This window comes from Carcharhinus amblyrhynchos, chromosome 26 (assembly GCF_965287045.1).
Source record: "Carcharhinus amblyrhynchos chromosome 26, sCarAmb.v2.hapA, whole genome shotgun sequence".
NCBI classification, from domain to species: domain Eukaryota; kingdom Metazoa; phylum Chordata; class Chondrichthyes; order Carcharhiniformes; family Carcharhinidae; genus Carcharhinus; species Carcharhinus amblyrhynchos.
The window spans coordinates 16,977,163-16,989,240 of NC_137349.1; the positions used below are offsets into that span (position 1 = coordinate 16,977,163).

The 12,078-nt window shown below is 42.1% G+C and overlaps 1 protein-coding gene across 2 annotated transcripts in view; it reads right to left on the minus strand.

Moving 5' to 3' along the window:
- Window positions 1–3,060: 3,060 nt before the first annotated feature.
- stk11 (serine/threonine kinase 11) overlaps window positions 3,061–12,078 on the minus strand; it is a 136,526-nt gene continuing 127,508 nt past the window's right edge. Inside the window, exon 9 of one of the 2 annotated variants that reach the window (XM_080212850.1) lies at window positions 3,061–4,510. In XM_080212850.1, coding sequence (XP_080068976.1) covers window positions 4,410–4,510 — 101 coding nt within the window. In that variant the 3' untranslated portion in view covers window positions 3,061–4,409. The remainder of the gene's footprint in view (window positions 4,511–12,078) is intronic. The other variant, XM_080212849.1, reaches the window with a different exon arrangement.

Here is a 12,078-nt window from a genome sequence, read left to right on the forward strand (position 1 = left end):
GGAACTTACTCAGGTAGTTAACCACTTAAATGGCAGCACTGGTTAACACTGCTGCCTCACAGCACCAGGGACCTGGGTTCGATTCCCAGCTTGGGTCACTGTCTGTATGCAGTTTGCACATTCTCCCCGTGTCTGTATGGGTTTCCTCCCACGGTCTGAAAGATGTGCTGGATAGGTGCATTTATTTGAACAGATGCCGAACTGTGGCGACTGGGGGAATTTCACAGTAACTTAATTGCAGTATAATGTAAGCCTTACTTGTGACTAATAAATAAACTTTACTTTACTTTTACTTTAAATGCTGCCTTCAGTTAAAAATGTCTGCCTTTGCAAAGCTCAGAAAAGAAATATAATGATCTCGCTCAAAGTGAAGGTTCACTGTGGGTTACAGCAAAGAACATCATAGTGCAAACATAACAGAGAAAAATCCATTCACTGCAGACTAGAACACTGACTAAAAGGAATTCTATTACATCCTCCGCGTCTGAAATGTCAGGTCAATGCAAACTTGAGTTGTAGTGTGTTGATTGAATGGGAAGCTAACAGACTGAGTATATATTCACACAGGATATGATTGGGTCTGAAGGTGACTTGATGACAGCGGCCTTGTTGCCAAGTCTGCTGTTGTAATTGGAAGTTATGTGAGAACTCGACTGCTAAGTACGTTAGCAATAATCCAAATTAGCCAAATTGTCCTGATTGAACAGAGGAGAGATTCAGTAGAAAGAGTTTGTATCTGTCAAGTTCAGGAGGATAAAAGATGATTTCATTGTAAATCCTAAGAGGACTTGTAAGTCTAGCTACTATTTTCTCTGTTTATAAATCCGTTTCAGGATAACAGGTTGGTGCAGAAGAATGAGAGTGATAGAGTTCTTCAGAGGATTGTTAATGTTTGGGATTCTTTAGTCCCTAAGGACTATGCCTGTGCAGTCATTGAATATATTCAAGGTGGAGGTGGATGAGCTTTTGGATACCAAGGAAGATGGGATAGGGTAGGAAAGTAGAATTAATGTACATCATCCATGAGTTTATTGCATGGTGGAGCAGGGTCCAGGGGCTGTATGGTTGACAATTTCTATTTCTTATCAAATATCCTAGTTATGCAACAGTATTTCAAAATGCAATCTGCAAACAAAGAGATAGAACTAACAATAATGGCAGAAAATGTGTAACCAAAATGAAGTGAGTGGGTTCATGGGGTGATTAGAGAGCAGATCTGATGTCTGAGGGATATCGTATATACCATGAATGGGGAGTGTGAAACAACTGTGGGTTACGTTAGACCGGAAAGGACTAAATAGTCGCCAAATTCTGGGGTTCGAGATCAATTTTCACATTCAAAAAGAATTAAAGGAGGAAATTAGGGATCTTTTGGTTGATGTAATTCAGAAATTCCAACAAAATTGGCAAAAATACTTGAGGAATGGGGATTGGCAAATCTGGTTTCAATATTCAAAAGGGGACTGAGGGACAACCCTGATAACTACAGTCCAGTTAGCTGTATGTGCCTGGTGAGGAACATAGTTGAGGACATTCAAAGGAATGTTATAAGCAAACATCTAAAGAGTACAAGTAGTGCAAAAACAGAAAATGTTGGAAAATCTCAGCAGAACTGACACCATCTGTGGAGGGACAATAGAGAAAATAGAGTTTTGGATAACCTGTCATCAAGGCAAGAGCTTTTATAATATTTAGTGATCAGCATGGATTTAAAATAGGCCATATCTCACAAACATAAGGAATTATTTGAGGAAGTGACTAACCTACCGGACGAGGTAATCGATAGATGTCGTACATTTGGAAGTTTAAGGTATTTGACAAAGATAATCATGTCAGAAAATTTGAGGGGTTTTCCATTCAAATGGAAAGAACTCTTAATGGCATAATCACTCTTAATTACTTCCAAATAAACGCTCTGAAAATTAACTTTTACAGGTGTGTGGTCTCAATCCTTTAAGTTTCAATTATTTGCAAAGAATTTCATTTTAACTTTTTCTATCCCATTTTTCTTTCCCACTTTCACTTTTCAACATGATTGGAATATTTAATGCAATGTACAATTTACACAGTTTTGGACTCCACATGTTTCAGTGAGGATACTTCAATCGTACTAACCTGACCTCTTGTTTCGCCCCATTAACATAGATCCCAGATTTGCTGTAGAAGGCAGCACAAGGTTTAAGGTACCCGTTTACTGTAAGGTGCAGTTCGAGAGCCCTCAAAAAGCCTGGGAGAAGCTGCAAGTGTAATGAACCACACGCGCTATTCGTTCACCACTGATAGCAACATCTGAGCTACTGTGACAACTGAGCTTATGTACTGGCTCACTCTCACGGTATTGTGTGCGGTGCATGTTTATCAGTGTGTGACTATTCCATATTGTAGCGTAGGCTTCTTTCTGCCATTTCGTCTATAACCTCCTAATCCTTGATGCTGATGAGAAGATTTGTTTCAAATACTATTCTGAGCCCCTTCTCTTACACAACGATAAGCTCACAGTCCATTTTGGCTAAAACCTTTTTCCACACTTCTGTTACCTGTAGAGGGTGGATTTCCCTGCAGTTAGAACCTTTTTTTTGTCTATAATGCAATGGAAATTGGAGGGTGCATCAAGAAGGTGTGTAAAGATGTGGCTTCCTCCCACACTCTAAACTGGTGTTGTGGGATTTCTTTATGTCTTACCTCAGTCCTACGCCAGCATCGCCACATCGTTTAGACTGATTGGCCATGGGGGTTACGGGGATAAGGCTTGTGGGATTGTGTCGATGCAGACTCGATGGACCAAATGGCCTCCTTCTGCACTGTAGTTCTGTGATTCTATGAATACTCATGTATTGCTTTGTGGGGCAGTGCAAACTGTCCCATTTGTCAGGAACCAACAGTTGCATCTCCTACTGTCTCCACTGAAATGAAGCAAAATGCCTTGCTTGGTTCCTCTCTGTCTAACTTCAAGATCATCCACAATGAAATTTAAACAATATTTTCAGATGCTAATGGACTCTGAAAATTAAAAAAAAGATCAAATTCAGATTCGTTATGGACCAGTAATGGATTTAATAAATGACATCCACTAGCTGACTTTATTCCATCTTAAATTTATCAAACTGCTGCATTGTTATAATTCCTGACTCCAGGAGAGTGAAAATGTATCTTCAAGTTCCCGTACAAAGAAATATAATGCAGGACAAAGAATGTGCCACCGAGTCTCTCCGTGATATTAATAATGGCAGCTACTTTAGTACAACAAGTAATGCTTTGGTTCCACTACAGTGTTTCGATAATTCACAAAACAGCCAGTCTGCAAAGTGTTGCAGTGACTTCATCAAGAAAGAACATGATAAAAAGAACAGCAGTTGCAAATGTATACAAGTTGCATTGGTACACCAGTGTGGGACAGCAGACCATCGTGTTATAGAGAACTGTCTCATGACCAACACGCAAAAAAAAAGCATTACTCTTTCCAATGCAGCATTTTACTACGCAAATTATCAATCCAATATTGCAGCAAAGGGGTCCATTTTATAGTGCTGGCTCCAGAATCTTTCCAGGTTATCATTTATCCAGTCTTTTTAACTTGCGGCCCCCACAGATATACACGCGCACCTTCGATGTAAGATGCAACATTTGTCCCATAGAATGGCTGCACCCGTTTGCATCAGCTCAGTGAACAGTCGCGCACAGCGTTCCCATTTTGAAAATCCTCTCGGGAAAGAATACCGCGGAAGAAAAATAAAACCAGGACAGGAAAAGAATTCAACAGCATACCACTAGAGAAAGGAATGCATGAGTTGGTATGCCCAACAGGTGGGAAAGCTTTCCGAAGGCTGGATTGATAAATGGATCGCTTCCAACAGTGATGTGACTGCGGCTGTCGGAAGTTAGTACCAGGAGGTAATACTTTACACATTAGGCCTTTCAATAGAGTGTGGTTGTTTCCGATATCTCACCACAAACCCCACCACCCTCCCCCCCCATCCCCATTCCAAAATCTTGTCAAATGGTCGATATAACAATACTTAAACTGCTCGCTCCCATACAATGGCAGCAAGACATTTTCATTTGGTGTATATTGATTTTTCTTAATGAACCAGCTGCAGGAGCAATACAGATTAACACACACAAGGTATTCAACCCTCTGCCCTTTCTAAATGTATATTCCCTTTCTCCAAGCCCTTTACAGCATGCATTTTACACATAACAATGTGTACTATACTGCAAGTATAAACAGTAAATAAAAGTAGTCTAAAACATAAAGTGCATCTAAATGGCTTTGCACAAAGTTCTAAACATCCATGGTTATACTTCTGTCAAACTCAAGATTGTTATTACAAACAGTTGGCATTGGGTGGTAGGCTGGACAAAACATGCCGTCTTCATTCCATAGAAGGCAGGGATTCTTTCGTTATCGTTCACCGCTTCTTCCTTCTTTTCTCCGTCGCCTGCCTCCAGTGCTGGTCCACACAGGTACAGAGGCAGCAGCAACACCATAATCCTCCAACCTCATTATTAGCTGCAACACAGGGTAAGAAATAGGCGTTAATTTATTGAAAAGACCAGTCACGGCGTCACATCGAAGTTGATCAATGAGCCCTCGCAACTAAGAAGGATTGTCAAAGAATAAAACATTACTGAAAGAGACAGGCTGAAGCTTGGAGCTAGAATCAGCCATCAGCTCTCCATAACCTTCATTTTATCATGTGCCCACATCATCAGGTACCCATATGAATGAACAAGACAGAATCATGGAGTAAATTGGCCTCCTGTGCTGCATCGGCCCATTGTGTCACTGCTGGTCTCTACAAGAGTAATTAAATTAGTCTCACTGCCCCACTCTGCACTCCACCACCCCCTGCACCCCACCCACCCCTCTGTCCTTTCCCCTCAGTCCTGAAATTTGTTTTTCTCTTCAGGTGCTTCTCCAGATAATTCTTTTTTTGAATAAAGCCTCAATTGCACTTGCTGCCCTCAAGGCAGAGCCTTCCATACCCTAATCAAAGTAAAGTTAATTTAATAGTCACAAGTTGGCTTGCCTTAACACTGCAATGAAGTTACTGTGAAAGTCCCCTAGTCGCCACACTCCGGCACCTTTTCACGTACACTGAGGGAGGATTTAGCTTGGCCAGAGCACCCAACCAGCACGTCTTTTGGATTGTAGGAGGAAACTGAAGTACCCAGAGGAAACCCACGCAGACACAAGGAGAACATGCAGACTCCGCACAGACAGTGACCCAAGCTGGGAATCAAACCCGGGTCCCTGGTGCTGTGAGGCAGTAGTGTTAACCACTGTGCCACCATGCTGCCCATGATCATTCACAGCTCTCTGCTGTTCTTTTGCCAAACTTATATTGATGCCCTGTTTCTTGACCCTTCTGTCAGTGTAAACGGTTGCTCTGAATTTACTCTGTCTTGATGAATGGGCAGATGAATGGGCAGACATCCATTAAACGTCCTCTCAACATCCTCTAATGAGAACAACCCTAACTTCATCAATTTAATTGAAACCACCCATGTCTGAAATCATTCTCGTAAATATTGTCTGCACCCTCTCTAAAGTGCTTCACATTTGTCCTAAAGTATGGTGCCCAGAATTGGATCCTAGCCTCCAGCTGAAACTGAACCAGAGTGTTATAAAAGTTCACTCTAATTTCCTTGCTTGTACTCTGTGCTTCTGTTTATAAAGCCCGGGATCCCATGCATCTTTTTGACTGCTTTTTCAGTCTGCACTGCCACCTTCAATGATTCGTATAGATTAGAAGCAGATATCAGCAAATTCAACCTTTCAAGCCTGCTATGCCATTCAATCAGATCATGGCTGATCTCTCCTTGGTCTCAAATCCACCTTCCCACATTCCTCTTTCCTTTTTTTAAAATTAGAAATATATCTTTTTCCCTCTTGAAACCATTCAACAATTCAGACTCCACCACACTGTGGGGCAGCAAGTTCCACAAATTCATCACCCTTTGTGAGAAGTAACTCCTTCCCATCTCAGTTTTAAATCGACTGCCTCTCAACCTATACCCTGTGACCTCTTGTTCGAGATTGCCCCCTAATAGGAAACATTTGGCCTACATTTTCTGTATCAATCCCATTTAAAATTGTATATACCTCGATCAGGTCCTTTCGCATCCTTTTAAACTCCAACGAGTACAAGCCCAAACTGTTAAATCTTTCCTCATACGCCAACCCTTTCATTCCCAGGATCAATCTTCAGGTCTTTGTGTTCCTGCGTCCCCTTTAGAACGATATTTTATTTTATATTGCCTCTCCTTACCAAAATGAACCACTTTTGTGCATTAAGTTCCATCTGCCAGGCATCTGCCTATTTTACCAGCCAGTTTATGTCCTCTCGAAGTCTATCTTGACCCTCTGCACAATATTTCCAAGTATTGTGTCATGTGTAATTTTAACATAGTTCCAGGCAAACTGGACGGCTTCAGATATCCAGGGCAATCACTGACACCGTGTTTGAACAAGACAACAATGAGTCATCGCTAAAATGTTTGTGTAACTAACTGAACAGGACCTGAAAAGAATCTTACGTGAATCATACGTGAAAAGGCCAAGAAATAGCAAAGGTTAACTGCAATTAAAGCAAAATCAAAGCTCTAACTGAAAGTTAACTCAAAATCTCAATGGACACTGAACTCAAATCAGGATATTGTAAAATCGCAGCCTATCAACCAGTTTATGAATGTTTTTTTTTAAAAGAATCTTTAAAAAAGTACATTAAACTCAAACCAGGTAATCCTTGCTTCAGTTCACCAAATTTGCACTCATTTATGAGGTCACCAGGAATAGATATTTAAACAATCTTCTATTAAAATTACGAGAACCAGTTTGGAGGACTATCCCCTGAAATTTCCCAGTTAATGTTGCACTTTTCCTTACATGCCAAGCTTAGGGGTCAAGCTGCCAGACCTTTACTTGGTTATGAACAGTCATTCTCGAACACTGTCCAGTCTTGTTGAAAGACCATTCATCAGCAACATTGGGCGGGGACGGGGATTATCCGGCTGTTCATGCTGCCGGGATCCTCTGGTCCTGCTGCAGTAAATGAAGATTTGGCCAAATTCTCTGTCCTCATTTGCAGCGGCAGTGTGATGTCAACAGCTGGGAAATTTCCAGCCATTAACTCCGTTTCTCACTCCACAGATGCTCTTCATAGAATCCCTACAGTGCAGAAGGGGGCCATTCGGCCCATCGATTCTGCACCGACCACAATCCCACCCAGACCCTATCTCCGTAAATCCATGCATTTACCCTAGCCAGTTCCCCTGATACTAAGGGGTAATTTAGCTTGGCCAATCAACTTAACCCGCACATCTTTGGGCTGTGGAAGGAAATCGGAGCACCTGGACAAACCCACGCAGACACAGGGAGAATGTGCGGAATCCGCATAGTCAGTGGCCCAAGCCAGGAATCGAACCCAGGTCCCTGGCGCTGTGAGGCAGCAGTGCTAACCTCTATGCCACCATGCTGCCCTGTTGTATGCTTCCCAGAATGTTTGTTTTTAGTATCAGCATTCTAAGTGACAAAATAATTGGAAGCAAGCGATATCTGCCGTTACTTCATGATGACGCAAAAAGAAAAATGTCGAGTGTTTGGATAGATACATTTTTGTAAGAGATAAATCTTATGCCCAAGAGCATGTTTTATCCTTATTCATCGATCTAGTACTAATCTAATTTTAAGTTGAATGGACTCTCTTTCAGTTAGCAGATAACGGTTTTGGATATTTAAAGTTCTCACTTCAATATCCTTCTCAGCAAAAAATCTCAATCAATTAATATGTTCTGAATGGTTTAAAAAAAAATGTTAAATCCATTACACTTCCACTTCTTAACCTTCTTACTCCTGCGACCGGGAATTACCAGCTAAGACCTCTTAACCAATTCCAGCATAAGCAGCTTATAACTACAAATGGAAAGAATTGGTTTTGCCCTCTGCTACTTGATCTTTTCTCGAGAACGTCCTCCAGAACTCTGTACATATAGTGCAAAATGATGAGAATTGTGAAGATCAATTGGAGGCTGTTCTTGGAGAGAAGGTGGCTAAGAAGAGATTTGATAGAGAGTTTCAGAATCATGAGAGAGCTGGACAGAGTAGATACCGTTCCCACTCGTATAAGGATTGAGAATGAAAGGGCACAGCTTTAAAGTGATTTGCCAAAGAAGCAAACACAATGTGAGCAAAAGCTTTTTCACACAGCAAGTAGTTTGGGTCTGGAATGCAATGCCAGGAAGAGTAGTGCAGGCAGGTTCAATCATTCAAGAGGACATTAGATGATTATATGAATAGAAAAAATATGCAGAAGTATGGGAAAAAGGCAATGGAATGGCACCAAATTATGATGCTCATTTGATGAGCAAGTGCAGACATGATGGGCTGAATGGCCTCCTTCTGTACCTTATGTGATTTAGAACAACACTCACAACATTTACTAATCTCCTGGTTCTTCAACATCCTGGCACTGTCTCATCACTTTCTTCTTCCTCACCCCAAATGGAATCATCCTGTCAGCCTGAGACATGAACACCAATGGAACAACTTGTATTTATAGCAACTCTTTAAATGGAATAAAATATCCCAAGGCAATGGTGGGGTGATTAAAATTAGAGATGTGCAAATGGTCAAATTTGGATGAACAGAGGGTTGTAGGGCTGGAAGAGGTGAGGGAGATAAAGGGATGCAAGACCATGGAGAAATCTCAAAGCAAGGGTAAGAATTTTAAAATTGTCGAGCTGGTAGCCGATGTAGGTCAGTGAACATAGGGGTGGTGGACACTCATGCCACCATTGCCGGATGTTGCCTCAACCACGGTGCGCAAAGTTCTGGAATATAATCATACAATCGCTACAGTGCAAAAGGTGGCCATTCAGCCCATTAAGCCTGTACCTACAACAATCCCACCTGGCGCTATCCCCACAGCTCCATGTATTTACCTTGCTAATCCCCCTCATGCTAAGGGGAAATTTCACATGCCAATCCAACTAATCCACACATCTCCAGAGTCTGGGAGGAAACCAGAGCACTCACAGAAAACCATGTGGGCACGGGGAGAACTTGCAAATTCCACACAAACAATCACACAATGCAGAATTGAACTCGGGTCCCTGGTGCTGTGAGGCAACATTGTGCCATCGAATATCCTCATTAAACCTCTTCACCTCTCTTTCCTCCACTTAAACACTTTTTAAAACCTACCTCTTTCACCAAATGTTTGGTCTTCTGCTCACATGATTTAGTATTTGACTGTGTTTCATAATACTGGGAAGAACCTCAGAAGGACTTGGTGCAAGTTAGGACATGAACAGCTGGAGTTTTGGGTGATCTCAGGTTTCCAGGAGGTAGAATGTGGGAGGCTGACCAGGATTGTTTTGAAATAGTCAACTCTAGACATGGTAAAATAAAAATGAATATTTCAGGACCAGATGAGCTGAAGTAGGGGTTAGGTGCAGGGCGATATTATGGAAATGGACATAGGTAGTCATAGCGTCAATGCAAATATGTGACCAGCAACTCATGTCAGCCTCAAATATGACACCAAGGTCACAAACAATCCAGTTTAGCTTCTGACAGCTGCCAGCCAGAGAAAGATGTAACATTCACAACGTGATAGAATTGTTGAATGCTTCAGTAATTTGTAAGATGGATGGCGTGGTGAGACTTCCATTACCACTGGGAGGAAATATGTGTGGAAATTAACGCTGTGATTTCAGATGATGTCATCAAGCAGCAACATGAGGGGGTGGGGATAAGGGGTAAGGGGGAGCAGGAAGAAGAGACACACTCTGGTAACATGAAAGTAAAAACCCGCAGATGCTGCAAACTACACAGTTCTGATGAAAGGTCTTTGACCTTAACGCTCTTTCACTCCACAGATGTGGCACAGTGGAGTTTGGATTACTGTGTGTGTGTGTGTGTGTGTGTGTGTGTGTGTGTGTGTGTGTGTGTGTGTGTGTGTGTGGAATCTGCACATTCTCTCCGTGCCTGCATGGGTTTCTCCCGGCTGTGCCGGTTTCCTCCCACACTCCAAAGATGTGCAGGTTAGGTGGTTTGGCCATGCTAACTTGACCCTTAGTATCAGGGGATTAGCAGGATAAATACATGGAATTATGGGGACAGGGCTTGGGTGGGATTGTTGTCGATGCAGGCTTGATGAGTGAAATGATCTCCTTCTGCACTGAACGGATGCTATGATGCCTGATCTGCTGAGTTTATCTTGCTTTTTGTCTTATTTCAGATTCTCTGAATAGAAAAGAATGGAACCAGCTGACTGCAGTCCCACCCAGCTGGACAACGATGGAGAGGCAGCAGAGGAGGGTGGTGTTGTCAATCATGTCAAAGCTGTGACAGGATGAGAAGGGACAAGGAGGGATGGTTTACTTTGGTTACAGTCACAGAAGATGTAATCTGTGACGTTGATAAAAGAACACTTTGGAACAGTGGCAGGAGAGGAATTCAAAAATAGAGTTTCAGGAAACAGAAGCATGGATGAGAGGTGACAGCATGTTTAACGACTTTGGGAAAGTAAGGTTGGAGATAGGATAGAAGGGTCAAAGATTGGTTTTCCTCACTCAGCCTATGCACTAAGTGACTTTTCACCCTCAGTAATTTCACCCCCATTTATTATACTCTCCTTGAGTTCACTTCCCTCTCTCCTCTCTTCACCTCAAATTCATATTGCCACCCTGCCATTGCTGACCCAATTACACCTACGTGGCAATCATAAATATGTCCATTTCTGACCACAGCCTTGTATTAATCTCCTCCCATATCCCAAAAAGTCCCGTCTTGGAAGGGTCATCAATATGACAATTCAATGGTCATAAAGTCTTCAACATAGCAGGAGTGTTTAGTTTCTTTCATTAAATATCCAACTCCAGATCCACCCAATTATTTTGTGAACTGAAGTCTTTTTTTCACCATATACTGGCAATAGTGACAATGAGCAGCGCACTCCCAACATTTGCTGGCTCTGTTTCTCACTTGCCCTGTACTGGATTGCAGGACAACAGCTCACAAACTGAGGCAGGGACTAAGCAGATTGAGGGGTTGTTGATTCAGCAATGATTTTTTGAAAAATAACTTCAAAACTATACCTGCTGCAGGTCATTTGAATCTGTCTTTTTCTCAGGCACCAACTTCTCTGACGCTTATTCCAAATACTTTGTGCTTTTATAACTTTAAGACACACAAGCTTAGATTTTCCAGCGTTCCCACTGACTTTTCTTTTGCTGAATCCTGGGTGGATAGATGTGAATAAGTCTTCAAAAAATGCACTCTGCTGTGTGTCTGCCTCTTTCCCCAGTGTCATTGATATAAAATATGCTCATGGGCAGGGAAATATGTGAACTGGATGGAGAAGAGAAAGACAATCACCATTGTTTCTGTTTTTATGAATGATGATGCAAAAGCCTACACTTAATACCTTCAATAGCTGGTAAAGGTGAAAGGAGGATGCCTGAGGGAGGGCTTCCTTGTGCAGGTCCATGAAAAGTTAGGGGTAATTTTTGTACAAAAAGAACTATCATTTTTAGATCTACTTCCCCACCCCGTCCTCATCCCACCATCCCCTCCAAGAGAAAACTGGAAGTCCATTTTCAGTGTGACTTTATGGAATATCATAGAATCCCTACAGTGCAGGAGGCCATTCAGTCCATCGAAACTGCATTGACTACAATCCCATCCATGCTCGATCTAGTAATCCCACATATTTACCCCACTAATCCCCCTGATACTAAGCGACAATTTACCATGGCTAATTCAGCTAACCTACACATCTTTGGACTGTGGGAGGAAACTGGCGCATGCAGAGAAAACCCACACAGACAAGGAGAGAACATGCAAACTCCATAGAATCAGTGACCCGAGACTGGACTGAATGTGGTCCCCGGGGCTGTGAGGCAGCAGCACTAACCACTGTGCCACCTTAAGTGGAAGGTATTCATGGAAAATCATATAAACCATTACAAACTCTGCAATTAAAAATAACTAGAACTAAAGAGTGTGGACTAACATAATTTTTAGGACAGAATGTTGAGTTCGACCTTGTTCTCTCAGGCATACCTCCCTCT